The sequence below is a fragment of the Paramormyrops kingsleyae genome, chromosome 18 (assembly GCF_048594095.1).
Source record: "Paramormyrops kingsleyae isolate MSU_618 chromosome 18, PKINGS_0.4, whole genome shotgun sequence".
In the NCBI taxonomy this organism is placed as follows: domain Eukaryota; kingdom Metazoa; phylum Chordata; class Actinopteri; order Osteoglossiformes; family Mormyridae; genus Paramormyrops; species Paramormyrops kingsleyae.
In genome coordinates, this window is record NC_132814.1 from 10,245,329 (window position 1) to 10,271,137 (window position 25,809).

The 25,809-nt window shown below is 40.1% G+C and overlaps 1 protein-coding gene and 1 long non-coding RNA gene across 4 annotated transcripts; one reads left to right on the forward strand and one right to left on the reverse strand.

Moving 5' to 3' along the window:
• Positions 1-1,620: 1,620 nt before the first annotated feature.
• On the forward strand, positions 1,621-24,907 carry LOC111837938 (uncharacterized). Of its 3 annotated transcripts, XR_011983551.1 has the most exons (6): positions 1,621-1,990; positions 10,465-10,555; positions 20,704-21,173; positions 21,298-21,412; positions 23,130-23,253; positions 24,432-24,907. XR_011983551.1 is itself a non-coding variant. In XM_072702285.1 (4 exons), exons 1-4 carry the CDS (start codon positions 1,891-1,893, stop codon positions 21,336-21,338), a joined length of 702 nt encoding a protein of 233 aa, XP_072558386.1. In that variant the 5' UTR covers positions 1,621-1,890; the 3' UTR covers positions 21,339-22,212. The 3 variants fall into 3 exon arrangements, 1 of the variants encoding a protein (XP_072558386.1); XR_011983550.1 differs by lacking the exon at positions 23,130-23,253; XM_072702285.1 differs by lacking the exons at positions 23,130-23,253; positions 24,432-24,907 and having other exon boundaries at positions 21,298-22,212.
• Positions 21,162-22,961, reverse strand: LOC140579612 (uncharacterized). The gene is made up of 3 exons (XR_011983552.1): positions 22,875-22,961; positions 22,207-22,418; positions 21,162-21,400 (listed from the first exon to the last, which is right to left on the reverse strand). It is a non-coding gene; the product is annotated as an uncharacterized lncRNA (long non-coding RNA).
• Positions 24,908-25,809: the final 902 nt, after the last annotated feature.

The window sequence follows — 25,809 nt, forward strand, 5'->3', positions numbered from 1 at the left end:
AAAACCATGGTGCACATTCTGATGCCTGTGTTGATCAATATAATGTGAGAGTGACTCAACATTTATCTGTACACATGTCAGAAGTCCTGTCAGCAAGGTTAGCACAAGCACTACTTCGGCTAAGTCCGCCATTGTTCAAACTCACCTAATGTATACAGCAAACAGCGCACGCTCTGACGTTAAGCAAAGTGGACAACGGCACACAATCTGACGTTTCGAGCCAAAAACTCTGTTTTCCCTGTCTATATGTCGACGCTGAAAATGGAGTTTCTTAAAATCTTCACCCTGGGTGAAGTTTTGCAAAAGCTCAGTTTTCAATGACCTAAAGCGCCGTTTACGTGTGGACAAAAGCCCAAGACGTATAGAAAAAGGTAGGTTTTAAAAAATACCCGTGTACGTGTGGACAAGGCATAAGAACTAACCAAGGAAACAGAAACTAACACTGGGGAATTACAGACAGGTAAAGACAAAAGCAGGGGCACAAGGAACAAAACCAAAAACCAAATACAAAATCACTAAATACAAGAACTACTCAAGTGAAAAACTCAAATAAAACACTAAGGAGCAAAATACAAAAACAGTGGAGGTAGGATTTGAACACAGGACAAGGATCACAAGCAAACACATGCTCAATGCATTGAGCCATGTGGCCTGACAGATAACAGAGGAGAACAAAGACTAACATGAAGAACGGGATGACCAGCACCGCCTGCTGGCCAAATGGGGAAAGGACACAGAGTGGGGCCACAGGGACTGACCCTGACACCATAAGGATATATTAGTGGTGTCGGAGAACTGCTCACGTTTTATTTGTTGATGCATCACTTGTATTTAAACTGAGCATTTTTATACCTTTAATTTAAATCAATAATGTCGCTGTGCAAGAAGGTCTTGGGTTCGATCCCCGGGTCACCCAGGGTGCCTTTCTGTGTGGAGTTTGCACGTTCTCCCCGTGCATGCGTGGGTTTCCTCCGGGTGCTCTGGCTTCCTCCCACAGTCCAAAGACATGCAGATTAGGTCAACTGGCTACTCTAAATTGCCCATAGGTGTGAATGTGAGTGTGTGTGGCTGTTTGTCGGTGTTGGCCCTGTGGTGGACTGGTGGCCTGCCCAGGGTGTACCCCACCTCTCACCCCAAATATGCTAGGATTGGCTCCAGCTTCCCTGCGACCCAGATGGATAAAGCGGTATAGATAATGGATGGATGGATGGATGTCGCTGTGACTTCATCGCTGACTACACACACATACTGTATTCAGTAGAAAAAAAAATAATCTTAGCTTGCTAGGCAAGCCCAGTTTGCGGAGTGGGATGCTAGAGGCAAACAAGGTACATAATTGATTCTCCGGGCGTGTGACGTCACTGTCATCCTCAAGACCCCCTTCTGTAATTGCCTTGATAGATAAAGGAAATTATCATTTTAAAAACTTTAGAAGAACAAGAAAACGATAGTAATCACAATTCCCAAGAATTTTACAAGTTAAAAACTCGATCTTATTAATTTATACACATTAACTCCACTTACACCATTTTATTTGCAGTTAATATTTTTTCATTGAGGTCGATCGGAGCAGCAGCCCCACCTGGTGGCGATCGATATTCCTGCGCTTCTCCTACTCGACGCTCGGCTTCTGACTGTAGCGATATTCCACGATGTTATATTGGGTGCATTATACACCTAAGTCATCATGGTAACTGTTAAAATAGGAGCTCCCTCTAGTGTGGGCTGTATTGGGATTGCGCACGGTTTCCGTTTATGTGCCTGGATCATGATTGTTCTGCGTGTATCATATCCTGCCGGCGTCATAAAAACTCCCCGAGGCTCTCCTGAAACTGTTGCGTGGTTCTTTAGGATCTGAAGTCACCACATTCCCTTATTTCCCAGCTGCCGATGACGCAACGCTTCAACTGCTCCCAGGTCGATCACAATGTACTGGGACTCGCTCCCCCTGTGCGAGTAAAAGGTCATACCGACTCGTATGATCACCAAGGTAACTAATGAACAGTGTGATAAAAAAATGTCTGCTTAAGCCTTTGTGCTTACCATGTTAGTAAAGTTAAATAGAGTATGCCAATACTTGTTCAGTGCTGTTAATTAAGTTTAGTTGACTGAGATACCAGTAATAATTTAATGAAGTAGGCTAGATCCTATAAACAGAAACTACGTTATACATTTAAGTATATAATATTCACTGGTTAGCATAATGATTATTTTGGGTACTTGGAGGCTCTGAAATAGTATTTAGTATTTGTAAAGTGTTACCCTTAAACTTACTTGTCCGCATTTGAATAACTGATGTTAACTAACCAGCGGCACCATTCGTGTTTAACGCTATCCAGAATGTGCAACTAAAAACAGAAAAGGAAGCAGCGAGCACGATGGAGATTTAATTTTTTTACCTTTTAATGAAACGATTCTCGTGTTAGATTGTGTAGGGTGAATGGCGAGCTATTCCTATAACCATGTAGGTAGCCGTAATATGCCTTGAAGCAATATTGAGTTGTTTGCTGCTTATTACACTCGAAAGGAGTTATAGTTGTCACGTTGCACATATATTCACGTAGGGGACACTAATGTCGCTCAGCCCTCTAAACTCCGATATTGTTGATCATCGACTTGTGATCAGGAAGCACAGATCTAGAGCAACATGAACTGCCAGCCGAGTGTCCGGAATATCGATTACCAGTATACCAGACAGCGAGCATGTCGAAGTATTGCAAAATACACCGCTGATTGATGGGGGTAGATCCATTCTCACAATGTAACACATAATGCCTTGATTAAACACGTCACACTACATCTCTTGCTGAATTCAAAACGCGGAAATAAATTCTTTAGCTGAGCCTTAAATCAGAAGAGTCTTATCAAAAAAATAACGTTACTCATTTGAAGCATGATGTCATTATCTATTCATTTGTTTATTTTCTATATTTTAAATAATTACTATGGTTAAGAGTTGCTGTGATCTTCCCTTTCATTTTAAGCACAGAGTGTTATCAATCAATCAAAATCAAAGCCGGGGTGTGACATCGCCCTTTTGCAAGGCAACCGCAGTTGCACGTAGACACACACACAGAAAATACATAACAATGGGTGTAATCTATTGTTAACTGTGTATTTTTAAAAAAGTGGAAGGAATCGACTGGAGCAAACATCACAGTCATATTTGATTGGCCACTTTATTTTCTCAAGTTGCCACTTAAAGGTATATGTGATTGATAATGCAGTCTGCTCTTCCAAACGGAAAATCATGCAGCTGCAACTGAATACATATTATTCAGTCCGAGTTGCTGTATGCCTTGGTGTTAGAATAGATAATTGAAGTGATTTTTTTTTTTGTTAATATAAAGTTTTTATTGGGAGAGTATTATATACATACATCCATCGTCGCACATATTCACCCATAAACTCCTCCCTTTATAATAGACAAATAACCAATAATAAAATAAAAGGAGGATTAAAAAAGGAAAGAAAAAAAACAAAGGATCATAACAGAGAGATAACTCCATATGCACTAAACAAAAATCTGTTTTACATTTGACACAGAACAATATATATATATGTGTACATATATATATATATATATATATATATATATATATATATATATATATATATATATATATAATTTTGAACATGTATTTGTCCCTCTGTTCAGTAATATTCTTTGGTATATTTCCCAAATAAAGAGCATCAAATCTGTAAGGCACTTGAAGTGTCAGTATCCTCTCAAGAGCTTTATGAATTTCTTGCCAAAAGTATCGAATAGCTTGACAATTCCAAAAAACATGGTAGTGTTTAGCATTTAGTTCCCCACATTGTCTCCAACACATTTAACCACTTGAAAAATGTTTATCCTGGGATGGAGTAATGAAGAACCTCACTAGGTCTCTTCAACAAAACTCTTTCCAATTATTAGATAGAGTTGATTCCCACTGAATAATGCAAATGTTTTCCCATGTAGCCTCAGATATATGTAGATTACTCTCCTGTTCCCATTTTTCTTTAATATACCGTGTGGACTCTATTTTACATGCCATAAGGGCATTATACAATTTTGGCACAATTTTTGTACAGTTGTGCGAATCATATGCTGAATAGAAGGGTCCTAAAATACTGTTTGAATACGCTTCTATTGTATCTGACCCCTTTATTTCTTGATAAAAATAATGCTACATTTGTAAATATCTATAAAAGTCTCTTTGTTGTAATCCATATCTTTCCTTTAATGTCTGGAAATCTCTTAATTCGCCATTGATCATAATTACCCAGTATGCAGAAGTCTATTATCTAGAGTATTGGGAATAAACTTCGTATCAAAGGAGCACCATTTCAGAGTCTTTATGGGACTACTTAAATTATATTTGTTAACAACCCCATCCCATATCTTTAGAGGTAAACCAATCCATGGGTTGCCCCTATCTAAGAGTCGACTTCTTGTCGGCTATCATTGCTTGAATTGGAACATCCCCTGACAATGAGGATTTGGTCTCCTTCCAACTTGCTGAGTAATTTCCATTGCACCAACATAAAAGTGGTCTCAACTGGGCCGCAGTGTGGTAATCTTTCAGGCAGGGGAGAGCCATTCCTCCCTTGTTTTTATCTAGGGATAATCTTGTCCCATTCAAAAAATTGCTTTTCAGGAATTTCTATCGGAAGTGTCTGGAAAAGGTAAAGAAGTCTAGGTAATACAGTATATTCAATTTTACCGACACTATTCCTGATTCCAGACCTAAGAAAGGAACTAAATTCCATCTAGCAATGTCTGTTTTAATTTTAGTATTCATTGCATCATAATTTGCAGCCCAGAGTTTATCTAAATCTTTGGGTTGAGATACTCCTAAATATTTCATTGAATTTGCTTGCCAATCTAAATTATAGCGTTTGATAACATCATGTGGAGGATTGTAATTATATAAGAGGACTTGTGTTTTCTGTATGTTCATTTTATAACCAGAAAAAGAACCAAACATTGTAAAGATGCCATCAATGTGGGAAATGAAACAGAGGGATTGCTAAGATAAATCAACACGTTGTCTGTAAAAAGTGAGATCTTATTTTCACTATCCCCTATCTTTATTCCTTTTATGTAAGTATTCTGCTTGATCCATTGACTTAATGGCTCAATGAACAGAGCGAAGGGGAGAGTGGACACCCCTGTCTAGTTCCTCTTTTAAGAATGAAAGCATTTGATTACCATTTATTTTAACTCTAGCCAAGGGTTTGTCATATATGCTTTTGAAAATATTTACACATTTTTTATGGAATCCAAATGATTCCAAAACCTTGTATAAGTAACACCAACTTACAGAGTCAAACGCCTTTTCAGCGTCTAGGCCAAAAATTATTGCCTCTACATCATGTTTACATATGTGTCTCGTAACAGAGAGTACGGCGTATATTGTCCTGAGTTTGTCTGTCTTTAATAAACCTTGTTTTGTCATACGAAATCAGATTTGGTAGTATAATCTCCATCCTCCTTGCCAATTTGGATGTGTATATTTTATAATCAACATTTAAAACTGATATTGGTCTATATGAGCCACAATTGCTTTTGTCCTTCCCCTCCTGAAATAATTGCTTTCTGCCAAGTAGGTGGTATTTGTCCATTTTCCATTACCCAGTTGAAGGTTTTAAGCATAGTAGCTATGAGCTGTTCCTTAAATGTTTTGTACCATTCAGATGTAAATCCGTCGGCACCTGGTGATTTACATAAGAACATAAGAACATAAGAAATATACAAACGAGAGGAGGCCATTCGGCCCATCGAGCTCGCTTGGGGAGAACTTAACTAATAGCTCAGAGTTGTTAAAATCTTATCTAGCTCTGATTTAAAGGAACCCAAGGATTCAGCTTGCACTACGTTATCAGGAAGACTATTCCATACTCTGACTACACGCTGTGTAAAGAAGTGCTTCCTTAAATCCAGTTTGAAATGTTCTCCCGCTAATTTCCACCTATTTATTAACCTTAAGTCTAGAAATCACAAAACATATTTCCTCCTCTGTTATATTTAATGTGAGCATGTCATTTTGTTCTTGTGTCACTGGTGTAAGTTTAATAGACTGTCAATTTCACCATCTCTTTGATATTGTGGCCTAGAGTATAATTGTTTGTAGTAGTGTTCAAATTTGTTTTGAATTTCGGTTAGTTTATAGTGAATTACTTTAGTTAGAGGATCTTGTATTTTGTAAATAGTTGAGTCTGCTTCCTGTTTACGCAATTTTCTTGCTAATACTTTCATAGATTTACTTTCGGTTGCATAATATTTCTGTTTCAAGAACAATAATTCCTTCTGTATTTCTTGAGTATATAAATTATCAATCCCCTTAATTTACTTAATTGATTTTCTTCATTTACTAATTGACTTGGTGTCTTTCCTCCTTTTCCTGCTGTTTCTGTAGATCTTTTAGCTGAGATTGCAACATACAAGAGTTTCTTGTCTTAGTCTTTTCAGGTAGGAGGAAATTGCAATAACCTTCCCCCTCCACACTGCCTTTCCTGCATCCCAGAGAATTGATGGTGGTACCTCGTTATTATCATTGTACTCCAAATATGTCCTGATCTCTTCTTTAATATTAGCTTTAAATTGGGGGTTATTAATCAAGCCTGAGTTGAATCTCCATAGAGTGGATTTCCGATTATTACTTAGATAAAAGGAAATAAATATTGGGGCATGATCTGAAATATCTATAGTACCAATACTGCAGTCAACTATTCTGTGTCTGTCTTTATTGAAAATCAAAAAATAATCTAGTCTGGAGTAAACATCATTTGGGTGTGAGTAGTGTGTGTATTCCCGTCCTGTCTGGTGGCCCATATTGTACTTATATTAGCGGCACTCTGAAACACTACCTGTTAAAGGGGCTTATATGATAAAGCTGTCACTGAGTGTTTCTGCGTGTCTGCAAATGCTGACTCTGTTACGAACAGGCGCTCACCAGTCTTCCAGTCTCCCCAGCCCCATGGTGGACGAATACACTTGCAGTATACAGTGTTTTTTCAGTGGAACACTGTGGCCAGTTGTGGAACGGAGCCCTGAGACACTCTCTGTCTCCTGGCCGTGGCACCAGGCCCGGCACATTCCGGCACATTCCGTCACCACCACTGCAAACCGAATCACCCACTAGTGATGTTGATGTGTGGCTGCAAAGATTTTATGCATCAGTCTTTGGCAGTGGAGTATTAAAATAACTTAAATATGGAGAAGGTTTTCAAAAAGGACTTCCATCCATCCATCCATCCATCCATCCATCAATCACAGTTTATCCAGTATATGGTCACTGTGTCTGTACCCTGGTCAATTTCAATGCTTCACCTAATCTGCAAGTGGTAACAAAGGACAAACTGAAACATGTTTATGCACAGTTAGTATTTATTTGCTAAATGTAACTGGATGAAATGAAATGTTAAATGTATAATATGAAAAGATTTCAGGATCCTGCCACTGAGTTAATAGTACCAACACCTTTGGCAGAAGTCAGATATTGTAGTCAACTTCAGAGTTGTAGTCAACTTCAGAGTTGTAGTCAACTTCAGAGTCTTTCTTTTTTAACTTTCGGATTTTCCCCTCGCTCTCTAGCACAGAGATATACTTCAGTCTCAGGGCCACAGATGTTCAGTATTCAAGTCCAGAGACTGATCCTTAATGTTTTGTTTCATGGTTGATTTTGAGGTATGTTTTGGATCGATGTTTTGCTGAAATGTCCAACCTCTTTTCAACTTTCAATTTCTTCACCAAGTGAGACATCAGCTTGTTCATTTTGTTGACATTCAGGTGAATCATTCTGGCTTCCCCTGAAAATATTTCCCATGCCACTCGCCACACGGCTCCGAAGTCGAACATATCCACCCCCACGCTTAACGGCTAGCAAGGTGTTTTTTCTGAAGTTTCACATGCTTTTCTGCAGATGTGCTTTTTGTGGTTTTAGCCATAAAGTTCAGTTTTTGTTCGTCTGTCCACAACTCTCTGATCCACAAAGTTTCTGCCTTATCAAAGTGTTGTTTTTGAACTTCATTCTCTTTTTATGAGGTCATAAGAAAGGTTTTCTTCTAACAACTGTCGCATATGGCTCTTTTTGCATAAAGACCATTGTACTGTGGACCACCGCACCACTGTCAGCTAAACCTTTGTGGGTTCTGCTTTGCATATTTGGCCAATAGTAGTTCTATTAGAGATTTTCTTAAGTGCATACATGGTGGTTGTACCAATAGGTCTGTATAAGCAAGAAATCCAGGATATGAAAATATTGTGTCCCTGTCCGTCTCCCCCACAGGAATGTCCACCCACAATGACATGCCACTAAGTTTCAAGCTGCGTGTGGGATTGCAGTCAACTTAAAAACAGGACAAAACGTAGCCAGATTTAGGTCAAGAATGACCCTTGCTGTAGTGTCTCCTCGAGCAAGAATAAGTAAAAATAAACATCAAATTACACTAGTGGCCAAAATTGTGGAAACAATTTGCATTTTTAGCATTACGCTTTGAAAATATCTACATGATATCATCATCATGATAACAAGATCAAAAAATGTTTACGAATATCATACATTGGATGATTAAATAAAAAACTGGAGCAACAGTTGAATAAAATTCTGGAACTTCTAAAAAAATGGAAGTGTTTCCACAATTTTGACCACTACTGTACTTTAGCCAAAAGCCATTATGGACAGGTACAGTATAACAGTGTCCTTTTATAAAAGTGACGTCTAAGTGACTGAAAATCCGTGAGGGTTTGTTCTGAGACTGTGGGACTTTGATGTGCTTTGAAGTGGTTGAAATTTGATTGGCAGGTGAGTTGAAGAGTCTCTGATGTGCGCTTCCTGCTTGATTTAACAGGATCTGAAGTGAACTTTAACGGGGACATCCTCCATATTTGTCTGTGTAAATTAAGCAGCCATCCCAGACAGTGGGTTGTGTGTAGTGGCTGTGGCTGGGTTTTAAGGGCCTCCTTGCTGGATGACGATACGCCTGAGATTTTTCGCTTACTACCTTGAGTTCAACCAGTAATGTCTAGTTTGATATAATTTATGATAAATCTGTTTTCATGCCACCTTACTCTGAAGTCTAATGCTCCTACATTACATAATCCTTTTATTCTGTTAATTAGGTATTCTTGGGTATGTATAGTAGAGAAAGACAAAGTAATGTAGAAAAATATCTCGTAAAAATGGGCCAAAAAGAATGAGGCAAATTATCCAGTCAAAAAGCATGGTAAGTTAGTAATGTGATTAACATACTCATTAGTACTGGGCGGTTTGAGTAAAAAAATGTATCACAGTATTTTGTGGTATATCACGGTATTTTTCTTTTCAAGTTCACCCTTACTGTGGCAGTAAGCGTTGATATCAGTACAATATGTTTACGAATATTTTTAAACATATGTTTTTATTAATTAGGTTATCATAAAAAAAGGTTTTATATTCAGTTTGAAGCCAGATATGAAAATTTTCCTTTTTTAGAAACAAAATATGGCCTGTCGATGCACCAAAGCAAAGTGAGACGTACTGTACTGTGGGGACCCAAGCTGGATCTGCTGTGGTGCTCCTCTTACGAGGAGATGCAGACAGTGCAGGTATCACTCTGAGTTCCACCTGGTTTTGAAAGGTGGCTTGGTTCCTCTCCCTCCTGTCGCTATAGACACCATACGTGCTCAGTGAGGCCTGGACAGGTGTAGCGGGCACTGGTTAGTATGGGAGATGTGTGTTGAGGTGGTGTTTATGATTGGGGATACCTGACTTGGCTGGGCACTTTAAAATGGAATGTTTGACTTTTTTTTGCAGAAACCAGTGACCATTAATAGAAACAGAGACCTTTCGCTGACAAACTGAGTGAAGAATCTAAGCTAGATTGGTATGTGCACACATAAAAACATTGGACCTTGGCTTTTCATGAACTCATGTACACAGTATATAAACCAAGTGTGGAATAAATAAAGCATCAGGACCCTGGTACAACTCAAACGTACAAGAACATACTGTATTTCCTCTACAGTCCTTGATTGAGAAAAGGTTTCAGTTTGTTATTCAGCTTTAGTGACCTGAGATAATTAAATAGTTCATATCACACAGTTCAGCATTAGTACAAAGATAAGCTTTTTAATAAACGGCTTGCGTTATGTTTGTTAGTCATTCGCTTTGTACTGTCATTAAATGACTCATAGACAAATAACTGGCCTTAAAATAACAACCTTATGAGTACACTAAGGAAATGCCATCATGGGATGACTTCTGTCTTATTCATAATGATAGTTCACTGCAAGTCAGGCTTTTTTCTCAACAAATATTCAATCATCATCCACCTGCATATCCAAAGCAGGGTTATCATGGACTTGATGTCTATCCCAGGAAAGATGGGGCCTGTCCATCACAGGGCGAAAGGCAGGGGACACCCTGGATGGGATGCCAGTCCATCACAGGGCACAAGGCAGGGTGGATCCATTTTTCCACATTTATTTCTCTGCAGGTCAGTCTGTGGCTAGTGAAAGGGTCGGGCTGGAAGAAAGCTATTCAGTGGGTCAGGCCTCGGATCGTCGTTGGACATGCTGCTTTGTGAGGTGAGTGTCTCCTGCTTAAAATCCTGCTTTAGTGGCCCCCAGATTTTGGGTCTGGACAGCAGCTCTTTAGCTGATTATACTTGCTGCCTCTTGTCAACTGTAAAACAATTTGTCAATTTTTTTGTGGTGAAAACAAATGTATATATATGATGCCTGCATGATTAATCGCAATCTCGATTCATATTACTATGCGATCATATTCTAGGACAACGCGATTAATCGTTTTTCAATTGGGATCTCGATTCTTACTCCTGTACAAACTCATTCTTACTTAACACCCATTCCATCGTGTTTGCATCAGTGGAGAGATCAGTTGCATCAAACCAAACACTTCTTATTTCTTCCTAAGCTGTATCAATAAATCACAGCACTGTACTGTATGTGTTACACCACATTACAGACAGAGGGAGTAGAAAACCAGGTCTGATAATAAAGAGCAGATGAGGTCTAAGTTTCTGTTTATCATGGCTTATACGGAAATTAGTTGCTCATTAGAAATCAGGAGTGTGCCCTTTCTGTTCTGCAATGTTTATTTGACAGTCCCATTTCAGTATCAATAATATTGCTAGTAGTGCACTAACAGTGCACTGAAGGCGATAACTAGCAAAGCCACTACCTGTTGAGCAGAGGGTTGCCGACAGTGAAGCTTGCTGAACCTTCCGGCAGAGATTAGCAGAATGATGTTTAATAAAAAAAGTTATAAACATTTTACAGCCCAGTACTTTGAGAACCAGGGGTGCCCAACTCCAGTCCTGGAGGGCCAGAGCACTGCACATTTTTGGGTTTCCCCTCATTTAACACACCTGGTTCAACTCCTTGTGCTATTTACCACACAGCTCTTGAGCTGAATCATTTATACTGATATATTGTGCCATCTTCAAAAGGACAATATGTAATGCATAATAATAATAATAATAATAATAATAAGAAGAAGAAGAACAAGAAAAAGGATATATAGATAATATTAATACTAATAATAGAGAGATGTACTGCTGAAAATCGAGAGAATGCCATGTTGTCGATCTGATAATTATGGAAATGTCAGCAGCAATGACTCATTAGACAGTACTGAGAGCCAGGACCCTTACATGTCACCCTGTCCGTGCAGATGGTGAGAACCTGCCCTGTAAATCATACCAAAGGGTATATGTGATCTCCCCACACTGAAGGGTATACAGTATGTGAAACTGCATGGGAGGCCGTGCCATTTGTTCTGTCCCATTTGATTAGACTTTCCAGTTAATGGCATGTCAGGCCTGCTTTGAATACATTAGCGTGCCGTTATGGTTTACATGTATTACACAGCGTATTAAGCTGTAGGTGTTTATCTTCCTCTGTTTCATCTTAGCAGCAGTGAGATTTCAAACAGCTGCGGCCCAACCACCGCATGACCTCTTGCATCAACCGGTGAAATGCTGCTGAAAATAAAAGCAATCTAGGCCAGTGACTGAAAAGCAGCTCCCAGTCCAACATCCCCAATGCGCATCGACAGCCTCAGCCAGTACCTGTCTGTGTCCGGGACCCTAAGCCAGAAAATGGAGCCACGACCAATCAGATATCTCCAAGAAACACTGGACTGAAAACTGCACAGACAGACATCAGCTATTGGAGGGCACTAAAGGGCAAGATGAAGCGGCAGAGGAGCCTGTCCTTAGATGACGGTGGGCAGAGAGACTTGGTCCTCACCTCCAGCTCAGTAGCTGAGTGTGAATGTACACCAACTACTGCACCATCAGCACACAGAATCTGCAAATGCGAGATGGGGCAGTGAGGAAAGAGCAGCTTCTCGAGAAGTTAAAAGTAGACTCAATGAGTATTACATGCCAGTATGTGTGGGGTTTGGGGAAAAAAGGCCGTTAGCGATTTTCTGCCAGTCTTAGTCATTTTGGTCTTTTATGCAATCATATGCTTCACCCCACTCAATATCACATCTACTGCCGTTTAATTTGTGGTAAATTAGGGGGGAAAAAACAGGGATTCAAGTAAAGGGGGGGAGTTTTTTTTCTCCTTTTTTTTGACGAAACTCGAGTCACTTTTTCAAAACACCAAGAACCACGTCTGTTGGAAGTGAAAGTTTCCCCTGTGGAGCTGCAGCTGTAGTCAGCCAGACGGTCCCATTATGAAATAGTGCAAAGTCAGGCCTGTTATAAAATGCACAACAAATAACACAGGCCTACAAAAAATAAAAAGTAAAAAAAAATCAGGTGCCAAGGTTTTTTGAATAGATTTAGGGTATTTTGAGGGTGCTGAATTCAAAATTCCCATTACTTTTGCTGAATTGGTTCTAGTTTTTGAGATAATGGACATCCATGAAAATAATGCATTCCCACAATGCGACTTGTGTGTGATAACAAATGCAATAGCTTTTGGTCTGTCTTTTGACTCTTTAACAGTGTCTTAGGTAATGAAATGAATCATGAAGCGTTGAAGGAAAGTCTGAAAATAAAATTAGAGTAAAGTTCACATGTGCATGTTTGCATGTTCATTTATTGCTGTTGTTACTGTGGTGGTGAATATTTACCCAGATCAAATCTGCCAAGTCCTTCCAAAGGAAGAGTATCACGGGAACACCTGTCTGGTATTTATCCAGAAATGGTTGAAATGCTCGTTATAGGGCCATGAAAAAATGTAGTTTGGCCAAAAGAAGGGGATCCATTCGGGCTTCACAAATGCAGTCAGAGGAAGATGTCCATGGGTTTTTCACCTATTTTGACTTCACCAGGTCCAAATATTTCACAATAGAGGGCTGGACTTCCAATGCCTGTTCGACAGCTGGCAAATTTTCGAGCCCCCAATGGCCACAGAAAGGTAGAGGGAATCTTGAGGATGATGTTGCAGCTGTGAAGTCCTCTCTTCTGGCTGGTAGAGAGCACTTTCTCCACCATCCACACTTCACAACCAGTCTTGAATGAGTTGTGAAGGGTATGTAGGCCACAACTTCCTATAATTACTAACTGTGTCTCGGCAAATTGCTCACCACAGTGTGAAAGTCATCATTGGACGTATAGTAGTGATGTCGGCTAACTGTTTGCAAAGCCCATAGCACTTCTGCTTTCAGAGTGTCGGTTGAGGAGAATGTACTGAAGGCACTGCTTGTCGTGGGATCCGGAGACACTGCCAAAGCAGGTGTAGGCCCATCTGTAGAGGTTGTACTTGCAGGACTGGCAAACAACTGAATGGGGACAATTGTTGTCCGACAATCGACAAAACGCTTGTGCTTCTCTCCCCTGATATGTGAGTCGATGGCTTTAGAGCCCATTGTTGCCAGTTTGTTTTATTATGTAAAATAATATGTTAATTCATAAATCAAAATCAAAGTCCAAAGGTATTTTTAGGCACGAATAGAGAGGCCAGTGATGTGGCATGTTTTATTAACATGTTTTTTTTTTTGAGTAAATGGTCACAAATAATATTTTTTAAATGCAGACACTCCACATACATACAGTTCAAGTCCATAAAATGCATTGTTCTTGGAAATTGCAAGTTAATTGTTAATTAATTCTATCCATATATTTATTCAAAATTTCTTTATCTATTTGCAGCTATCCAGAGTTGCTTTAAATAAGTTTAATGAAGGTGACAGTGCTTGTTATAGCTTAAATGCGTAGTGATGTGTTAACCAAATAAAACATAAATATAGAGTAAGACAATTCTTGAGTGAAATTGCTAAATTATATAAGAATATGTTATTAAGGTAGAATATTATTCTGGGAAGTAAACAGGGCAGCACAGTCACTCATTAGGGAGACATGTGGTCGCATGCGCTGGTTTTCACGCTGGTTGTGTGTGGTTCTCCCAGTACTCCTGAAACATGCAGTCAGTGCTTCCCCTGCAGTAGGCCGCCGTCTTGGTGCTGTCTGGAATAGGCCACCCCTCCTCCGAAGCCCTGTATTGAATGAGCGACAGTAGGCCGCCGTCTCGGTGCTGTCTGGAATAGGCCACCCCTCCTCCGAAGCCCTGTACTGAATGAGCGACAGTAGGCCGCCGTCTCGGTGTTGTCTGGAATAGGCCACCACTCCTCCGAAGCCCTGTATTGAATGAGCGACAGTACAGTAGGCCGCCGTCTCGGTGTTGTCTGGAATAGGCCACCACTCCTCCGAAGCCCTGTATTGAATGAGCGACAGTAGGCCGCCGTCTCGGTGCTGTCTGGAATAGGCCACCCCTCCTCCGAAGCCCTGTATTGAATGAGCGACAGTAGGCCGCCATCTAGGTGCTGTCTGGAATAGGCCACCCCTCCTCCGAAGCCCTGTATTGAATGAGCGACAGTAGGCCGCCGTCTCGGTGTTGTCTGGAATAGGCCACCACTCCTCTGAAGCCCTGTATTGAATGAGCGACAGTAGGCCGCCGTCTCGGTGCTGTCTGGAATAGGCCACCCCTCCTCCGAAGCCCCATATTGAATGAGCGAATGTCTGTTCCTGTGATAAAGGTGCTTGTGTTGCAGCATTGATTCTGGCTTTTGCCAAGCAGTATATTTGCTGTGAAAAATCAATCTGGCCACCACAGAGATCGGAACTGCTTGTCTGTTTGCCAAAGTTTAGCTTTTTTTCCACTTCAAACTTTTTTAGGGCAGAAACTTTACAAACTAAATAGGTAACAGTGCAGAGTAAGCTTGCTTTTTATCGATATGCTAAAATAGGTTTTTAAAAATTACAAGTTTGACTATATATTATGTTTATGACAATAATTGTGTTAAACCAGGCAATAATTGACGTTACACTGTCGTAATCATGTGCTTTCATACATCTTCAAAGCTCTGTTTCTGAACTGCATCCACAAGAAAAAAACCTGAAACTGTTCCATTCCATTTGGACTAGTGTGGTGCTGAGATATCGTCCACAGTGCGGCTGCGCTCAGGTTCTCATCCCTGAGGTGCCTCACTGTGTGGTGGGTGCAGCAACATGCGGTCACCATGTGCTCCTTACCACATTCTTTTACATACTATTAGAATCTCCATCAGTTTTCTCCAAATTGTAATTCAGACAATAAAAGTTTGTAACCTGAGATTTTGCACGGGAGTGTTCATTTGAAATACAATGGTTTTGTAACACTTTTAAATGAATGTGTTGCACGAGTTTTCAGATTTTGATTTTGATATGTGGAGTGAGGGGTAAAGCAGGGAAAAAAACTGGGTGATATACAGTACATTATTTACATTTACATTTACATCATTTGGCAGACGCCCTTAGCCAGAGCGACTTACATAAGTGCTTTAAGACTCCACAATGAATTTTTCCCGATACTAGCTCAATAAAAAACCAAGGCTATGAATACCATCGATCTAATACTCTGTTGGAAAAGTGCTTTTTTTTTTTTTTTTTTTTTTTTAAAGTAATGCAAGTATAATGCCAGAAGTGCTAATTCAGGCATTTCTGGAAAAGGTGTGTTTTAAGTCGTCTTTTGAAGACATTCAGTGACTCAGCTGTTCGGACATCTAGGGGGAGTTCATTCCACCAACCTGGTGCCAGAACAGAGAAGAGCCGGGAGGTGTGTCTTCCTTGTGCCTTGAGGGGTGGTGGGACCAGTCGAGCAGTGCTGGAGGATCGGAGAGATCGTGGTGCAGTGCGGGGTGTGATGAGGTCTTTTAGGTAGGATGGAGCCAGATCATTTTTGGCTTTGTATGCGAGCATCAGTGTTTTGAATCTGATGCGGGCAGCCACAGGAAGCCAGTGTAGGGAGCGCAGCAAAGGAGTGGTGTGGGTGAACTTGGGAAGGTTGAAAACAAGTCGAGCAGCTGCATTCTGAATCAGTTGGAGGGGACGAATGACGCTCAGTGGTAAACCCACTAGGAGCGAGTTGCAGTAGTCAAGGCGGGAGATGACGAGGGACTGAACGAGTATCTGGGTAGCCTGTGTGGAAAGAAATGGACGTATCCTTCTGATATTAAACAGGAGAAACCGACAAGAGCGGGAAACGTTGGCGATATGAGAGGAAAAGGATAGACGATTGTCCATGGTAACCCCAAGGTTGCGAGCAGAAACCGAAGGACGGATCAGGGAGTTGTTGAGGGAGATCGCAAGGTCCAGGAGGGGGGATGAGTCAGCGGGGATGTACAGCAGTTCCGTTTTACTAGGGTTGAGTTTCAGTTGGTGAGCGGTCATCCAAGATGAGATATCAGCTAGACATGCAGACATCTTAGTGGAGACATGAGTGTCTGAAGGAGGGAAGGAGAGGATGAGTTGAGTGTCATCTGCATAGCAGTGGTAAGAGAAGCCATGAGAGGATATGACCTCACCAAGAGATTTGGTATAGAGGGAGAACAGGAGTGGGCCAAGAACCGAGCCCTGAGGGACGCCAGTGAAGAGACTACGTGGGGTAGATGTGAGTCCTTTCCATGTCACTCTGTATGATCGGCCTTCGAGGTAGGATGCAAGCCATTGCCAAGCCAAACCACCAATGCCAAGACTCCTAAGGATGGATAGGAGAGTCTTGTGGTTAACCGTGTCAAATGCTGCTGATAGGTCAAGAAGGATGAGGACAGATGACAGTTTAGCTGACCTAGCAGCATGCAGCTTCTCAGTTACTGCTAAGAGGGCAGTCTCTGTGGAGTGAGCTGCTTTGAAGCCAGACTGATTAGGATCCTGGAGGTTGTTCTGAGAGAGGTAAAGAGAGAGCTGGATGTAGACTGTGCGTTCGAGGATTTTTGAAAGGAAGGAAAGAAGAGATACTGGTCGGTAGTTGCAAGTGTCCGAGGGATTTAGAGTGGGTTTTTTCAAGATGGGAATGACCCTGGCTATTTTGAATGCTGTTGGTACATGACCGGAAGTTATGGAGCCATTAATGATAGTGGTGATGAAGGGGAGAAGGTCCAGAGAGATTGTCTGGAGCAATGTGGAAGGGATTGGATCCAGTGGGCAGGTGGTAGGGTTGGAAGATGAGATGACTTTCATGATCTCATCAGTTGTAAGACTGGAAAACTGGGTCAGTAAGGGGGAAGGGAAATCCTGGGTGTGTAGTGTAGTGAATGGGGTGGAAGAGAATGTCTGGCAGATTTCGCCAATCCTTTCATCAAAGAAGGTGGCAAAGTCTTCAGCAGTCAGGGAGGATGGAGCAGGAGGAGTTGGAGGGTTGAGTAGTGATGAAAAGATATTATGGAGTTTACGGGGATCATGTGAGGATAGCTCAAGTTTTTCCTTATAAAAGGCAGTTTTAGCTGCAGTCACATCCGAAGAGAATTTGGATAGAAGAGTTATACATTATAATTTTGGTGGTTCTGGGAGCTGCTGCGCTGGTATGACTGGCGCTGTGAAGTTCTATAAAAAGTTAGTTTTATATTATTCTGTAATCCTGTTTGTCTGTTCAAAGAGTACTACAACGGGACTAAGACGTGAATCTGTACAAAGTGTCGCATATTTGACGGAACCTCTGGCAAAGTGTAAATGTAAAGAATCTGTTAAACTGGGTATGTGTTACATAGTAATTGGATCATAATTACGCTGAATGCTTCCTAGGACTTGGTGAAAGTGCAAGGTTAATGTGCACCTTTCTATGGTGAGTGTAGTGCAGAAAGTAAGATACAGTACCTTTCTATGGTGAGTGTAGTGCAGAAAGTAAGATACAGTACCTTTCTATGGTGAGTGTAGTGCAGAAAGTAAGATACAGTACCTTTCTATGGTGAGTGTAGTGCAGAAAGTAAGATACAGTACCTTTCTATGGTGAGTGTAGTGCAGAAAGTAAGATACAGTACCTTTCTATGGTGAGTGTAGTGCAGAAAGTAAGATACAGTACCTTTCTATGGTGAGTGTAGTGCAGAAAGTAAGATACAGTACCTGGCTCTGGGCTATCATCTAGGATCAGCTGCCCATCTATAAACGTCCGTGTCAGCAAAAGGCAGATTCTTCTGGTTGTCAGTGACTTCCATTAGCAAAATGGATGACGTCGCATTTTGGATGCAGAAACACAGACGTAGCAATGACTTGTGGAAGTCAGCCACTTTGAAAGGTTGTCCTGGCCAGTTGAGTGAATCTAGCTATAGGGAGTGATCTGTAGTAAATGAAGTTTCAAAAATGTATTGTATTTTTCTGGATCAGATGCCGCATTATGTAAACCTTGTGTAAGTTTTAAGATGTGCTTGTTCACTGTAATATACTGGAATGACAGGAGTCTGAGGTGTCCAGAACTCTTTACTGACTAGGTGTCGTACAGAACAGAACATAAATCATCGGCCAGCGTCTCAAATCAAACGACAACTTCCCCTTTCCCTAGTGGGTCACTCCCCATGCCCCTCCCAATCTTTGCTCTCTTAAAGGGGCTTCATTTATCACAACTTATACAGTATATAGTCAAAACACTACATTCACTAAGATGTGTCTGAGATTAAACTATTTCCTTCGGGATAATAAAAGTTTCCCGATTCTGATTCTTTGTGGAGAATCTAAGTTTGACCAAATGAATCACTTCCTGCTTGTGCACTTATTTTTTTTTTTATGTTGGCAGGTCCTGATAAATCCATTGCGGATTCCTCCAGAACCGCATGCTCTGCAAAATAAAAATTTCTGCAGTTTTAGGAGTTTGCAGATTATCTGTTACTGCACGTTTTTGTTCCCTCCCAGCTCCCTGCCAGACAGTCCTGTATCTGTGTTTGTCAGCACAGCAGAAGCTGTGACTGATGGCGACAGAGACTCTGTCTTAGTGTTTCTTCAGGAGAAGATGCCACGCACCAAATCGTAGCACCTCAGACCCCGTGCCACTCAGAGAGACACATGCAAGTTTTTCATGGCACAACACCGAGCACTACAGTCCTATTTATTTTTCTTTATTTTAGCTATATGATTCACCTTATAGTATAAGGTTAAGTACATATCAGATATTGTAATGACCAAGCGAAGTGTTCAACATCAAGATTTTCTCAAATTTTAGATTCTTCAAAGCAGCCCCCTCTTGCTTCGATAACAGCACTGCAGACTCCTGCAATTCATCCAGCCACTTTGCAGATGTATATATACACTTTATTTTCTCCTTGTGAGCACATTTGTTTTATCTATTTTTTGATTTTCTTTTATATGCTGTAACTCTTCATTCGCGCTTCAATGCGAGATTAAGCCGCAGTGTTTTTTGGATCTAAAAATAGATTACCACCGAAAGTTTGTTTCCTTACACTAAGTGGTCGGGTACAATACGGAGGCAGATGTTCGTGTGTAGAGGGCAGGTGGTGTGTGTGTGACTGCTTTGTATTTTTCTTTTATCATCTGACATTTTAGTTTTGTTCCCTTTTCTGTCTGAGGTGAATTCAAGAGGAAATACAGCCACGAATGACAGTTATTTTATTTTGTCTTGCTTGTTAAATATCTTCAACTCTGTTAAGCTTCTATTTTTCCAAGGATTTTATCTTAATCTTGAAAAATGGACTGAAAAAGCTGAAAATCCTCCCCATATATTTAATGTAAACTCAAAGATATTGTTCATTAATTTAAAGCATGCATTTCCTGTTATGTACAGTATAAAGTTTCCATGATCATACCTTTGTGGTTTATTTTGATTTCTTCTGCACTAAATCCTTCCGAAAGCCCGCCCATTGACCACATCCGCTTTATTTTTTCATTAAAATGGAAAAAGGCTAACATTTCATGTTCAATGCCCTTGAATAGACACAAACATATCTGCTAGTTCCATACTGGCCCAGTGAAGTGAGTACAAGTCATGTGACATGAAAATAAACATTTAAAATGGCCTTGCTCACATGGTGAAGTTCAGAACATTTTTTTCCCTCTATAGAAAACAATTGCCCATACCTGCCCTTTTTCTTGTTTAAATGTGGTAGAAAGTGGAGGAAATTATTGTTCTCTGTGTCCCAAGTAATAAAAAAGTCTCAATAATAAATCAATATTGTCCCAAAAAGAAGCCCAATGACACACCAGACAGTCGTTTTCACCGCTGAAGCAGATAATGAAAAATAATGAATTATGAAAAACAATTTGTTCAGTTCTTACAGTTTAACGTAATTTGTATTATATCTTCAAATTTATTTGACTGAATTTTGTACTTTGCATTTCAGTAAATTTTATAAGAAGATGGCATGGAGACAATGTAGTTGAAAAGTCCCTAAAGAACAGTATTTTAATTGAAGCTGTAATGAATTTGCTTATTCCATCTTTGTATAAAAACACTCGTAACATAACAAACCTTTTCCTCCCCCGTGTCTTCTCATTTAGCTTTGCAAGAGCACTCTTTACTGCGACACCTAAATCTCTCACTGGGACACCCCAGCCGCCTGCGGAGGTGGTGATCTGTTTGCGTCCGACTGAAAGCCCACCTGCCCTGAAGCAGCGGGATCCCTCTCCGGTGGTACCTGGACAGACCTCCAGGAGCAGCCGTGGTGGCTCCGCCCCCCAGGTTCCAGTCGGAAGAGGGCTGGCTAAGCCCACAGCAGGACTCGCGTTTGCTAGCCCAAGGCCATGCTGCCGTCCCTCCTTCTCCCGGCCCTGTAATGTCATCCACGCATCCCTTAAGCTACCTGGAGCAGGGGTGAAATTTTGGAGCATCAGACCACTTGTCCAAGCAGCAGCTACAGCAGAGGGATATAGAGTCTCAAATCTCCGCAGGTATCAACCGACAGGTCCGTCCCTCTTGCCAATGCAGTCATCGATACTGGACCCCTCGTTCCATTGTGAAACCTCCACAGGTAATGTGCTCCTAGACCCTGCACCTGCATTCTCCAAGTGGGTCTCCTGGGCGACTCAGATCGCCCGATATCCCTGTTCTCTCTCCTGGCTGAATTTCTCCCCAGTCTGCCCTTGTGAATGCAGGTGCGCTGCTTATTGTCAGGAATGGCATGGATACTGGATGAAGCAGCTCCGCTGACACAGGTTCGACTCCATGAACCATCTTTGGGGTGAAACCACTCTGGTCCTTTAGAGTAAGGTACAGTATAAACATAAAGTAACAAGATTAAATTAATCAGGTGCACATAAACATGAACACAGTACTTGTCAGATTACTAGTTTAGGACATACATCAAGTATACAGTACTTTTGACTTTAAATTATTCTCACCTAATTCATTTTAATAATTTTGCTTCAGATTCTCTGTAATATTTTTACATTTCACAGAAACTAATTTAGCATATTTATATCCTGCAAAGCAGAACTGAAGCCTGCAAAGGATTGGGTAACACTTTACTTGAGAAGGCACTGTAGTAGTACACTCTGGCTTATAGTAAACAAGTAGTCCGCTTAGTGTTCATTTTCAAATTTTTATACATGGCAAAATATGGAAAAAATTAAACCTACATGGTAATTCTTTTTTTTTCTTAGTATACTCCGTATCTATCTAGAGCCAAGTCTGTTCAGACACACAGGGAATTTGTCAATGGCACTCATACATTAGATACTTAAACAGTAAGGATTAGACGATGGTCATATGCAGTCTGGTTTATATATACAACGTGCATGTGTGGATGATAAGTGTATAAAAAGTGCAAGGAATGCTGGAATAAATGCAATATGCACAATACAATAGCAATGAGTTATTGTGTGGTAAAGGGGTGGTAACTGAGCTGAGATCAGCTGTTCATGAGAGTGATTGCTGTTGGGAAGAGACTGTTCTTGTGTTTGTTTTGGTGCACAGTGATTTGTAGCACCTGCCAGAGAGGGTAAATTCAAAGAGGTTGTGGCCTGGGGGTGAGGAGTCTGTGACGATTTTCCCTGCACGCTTACTGACTCACGATGAGTACAGGTCCTGGAGGATGGGCAGGGTGACAGGTTATGTCCCAGCTGTGAGGAGTCTGTGATGATTTTCCCTGCCCACTTCCTGACTCCTGGAGGGTGTCTTTGATGTATTTGTCATTGAGAGAAAATGACTTTCTCCGGTCATGTTTTCTGTGCACACATCATTAGCCTCAGGTAGCTAGCCAGTAGCAGACGGGTTACTGCAATCAAAGTAGAAAAAAAAATTACCATAGGTTTAATTTTTTCCATGTATCCTTTGTCAACCTTAAAATGATCACTGTAAACGGAGTACTTGATTACTATAAGCAAATTATTTACTTTTATTTGTACAGTAATGATTCTGTCCGAAGCTTTTTGATCCATATAAGCAGGTTATCACTATAACTGATCACTATAAGCGGGTTCCACTGTAATACACAAAACAATATTTGGTTAATTTATTGCTATAAGTTTAAGCATATATCTAGTCATACAGCCCCTTTTTAAATGTTGCTTATGTGGTAAACCAATGTGTTTAAGAAATGCAAGTGAAAGGGGACTTTAGAATTGAGGTTTAGGAATAAATTCTCTGTTAATACAAAAAGTTACATGGTTTAGCGTTCTGTAAGATCTAACTGTTTCAGTTGTAAGTATGTAGATTTTGGGGTGATTGTTACCTGAAAATGAAAGCGGTTGTCACACTTTCAAAAGTAGTTAGATGCCATCATCTAAGTAAAAGAAGCTCCATCGCATATCATGTGCTGTGTTCTCTGCCGATTAAAGCAAGTTAATAGCATGTAGGCTGTCATACTGATTTGTTTTGAAAGATAGTCTAGTTACATAGTCCAATTCATTTAATGACATTTACTTATGAGATATCTTTTGAGATTCGAAAAAAGATTTATGTTTAATGGGAATTATTTTCTTATTAGGACATGTACAGAGTGCACAAATTAACCTGAAATCGTAACCTGTAGCTGAAGAGAGGCTTTCCAGCATTAAGTGCTCCCTTGTACCACTTACTCGAGGACAGCAGTGCATATGGATAGTTCTACGGTAACGGAATTACGGAATTCTCTGCTGTTGTATCCCAACTATTACATTATATTGCATAACAAGCTGCAAAATGCATGGCATTTTGGTAACATGATTTCTTCTGCTGCAAAATTACTCATATACAAACACATGTGCATTTAGAATGCAGATCCTGTTTTTATGTGCGGTGACCAAATCCACAGTCAGTTGTAGTACTTTCCAAGTTTTTCCTGAAACAGCCATATTTTCTTCTATTGTCATTGCATCTCAGTTCTCATTACTAAATAAAGTCCCGTTTCTTTCACCATCATCCCTGCCTCATGTGATTGGCTTCCCAACCTGACTCCTACAGCCATGAACATAGCTGATATACTGTACATCATGGAGGGTTGCTGTGAAAACAGCTGCCTTTTATTTTGGTTGAGACCTAGAAACTGTGTGAAACTGGTTTTGACAACTTTTTTAATATCCATTTTCCACACTCAAAATTACAGCAATAATAAACTCATTTGCTTCACATTTGATTTTGTTTATTGTATATTTTTCCATGTGAACCTTCATCCTTGAATCTGCAGTGTCTGATTTAAGATTTTTGTTGAGTTCCCAAAACCTAGAAAAAATATGCCGTTACATTGGTTAACTGTAATAATTCACATTTCTGAGGAACAAGAATGTGTGCAAATCTAATTGAGACATTTATGCAAAATGTCTTGTTTTCCTTCAGCTGTGCAACCTACACTGCCTGGTACTTTTGCATAACGAAGTAAAAAAGAAAAAACAAGTACTGAAACAAACTTAAAATCTGGCCGTGCAGTCATATTGCAACTGCAAAAGATGTCTGTTAACATGATTCTTTGATCTTTTAAGAAACGAGTGATTAAGTGCACTCATTTCATCTCATGTTGATCTCATTGAAGAACAAAATACTGTATGTGTCCTTAGTAATATAGATATTATTACTTTCTGCATTATTTAACGGAAATACTTTTACCTGTAAAATAGTTTTACATTCCTATAAGCTGAAGTAGAAGGGGAATTCAGAGAAAATACGGCATTCTTTATATTTAAAATGTAATATTTAAAATTGTTAAGGTTTCATTTTTCACTACATACACTTGTGAAATGAACTCGATAAACTGTTACGTACATGTTTAATTCCTCTAATTAATAACCTTTTCCTGTTTCTGTTGGGGTCACAGGTCGGAGTACGAACTCAGCTCCAGCCAGCCAATCAGCCTTCTGCCTGTCCCACCTCCAGGTGCCCCCACTTCCCAGAATCCACGCTGGCCAACGTCTAAGACGTCCAAATATGCCATGCCAAGTTCCACTCCATTATACCATAATACCATTAAGACCATTGCCACGTCTGATGAAGTGAGGCTCCCAGATCATCTGCTAATACCAAATATGTGTATAGATGTTTAATACTGTATATTTAATACGTTTTCCTGTTATTGCAGTTGGTGTTATTTCTAAATTATTTACTTTTTAAACAGATGAAAAAACTGTAAACAGATGTAATTAGTATCATGGCTCACATGACATCAGAAGGAAATTTGCTCAGTCGTCAAAAAAAATACTATACCGGTCAAAAGTTTGGACACACCCATAGAAAGGTTTATTTGTGATACTCTCTAAAAGAGTACTATGGAAGAGGATTAGGGCCACCATGAAAATATTATTTGAATTCTGAATTTACTCTCAGAATTCTGACTTTTTTTCTCAGAATTCTGACTTTTTTTCTAAATTCAGAATTCTGAGAAAAAACTCAGAATTCTGAGATTAAAGTCAGAATTCTGATAAAAAAGTCAGAATTCTGAGAAAAAAAGTCAGAATTCAAATAATATTTTCATGGTGGCCCTAATCCTCTTCCGCAGAGTACAGACACTCCTCTCTTAACAACCGTTTTGAGTTCCGTTCATATGACCAAACAAATTGGTCGATAAGCAAGGATCGAGCTGCCCCTTACTCATATTGCAAGCATACTGTACAGGTATTTTCAGTATATGTATAAATGTTTATACAGTAGTGTACTGTATACTGTAATAAACAGTGTACTGTCTTTGCTACATGTTTTCTCTGTATGTGACAGTCGAAAATCTATGAGTGAGACTGTAATAAGCCAAACACAGAAATGACTTAATTAGGAGATCTCTTATCTAGCACAGCAAAGTTACAAGCTAGCCGATAAGTGCTAACGTTAATCATCCATGGAAATACAAATAGATGATGCGATAACATATGCATGCATTGCTAATGAGTATCTCCATTGAATCTAGGGTGACCAGATAATCCATGTGAGGGAGGACACTTTGAGCTACTTCGGGTTTTACAAACTAATTTCAAACTGAAAGGCTCCTGTGCTCGGCTAATTAGTTCAGCTCTTCTTCTAGTGACACATGCATGATTATAGGAGACTGACCAATTAGCACACAGTAAGAACTCAGTGCTCAAGTGAAATCCAGGTCCTTTTAATTGAAATGGTAGTTTACAAATCCTGTCCTAGCTCAGAGTGTCCTCCCTGACATGGATTATCTGGTCACCCTAATTGAATCACTGTTAGTATCCTTTTGCAAA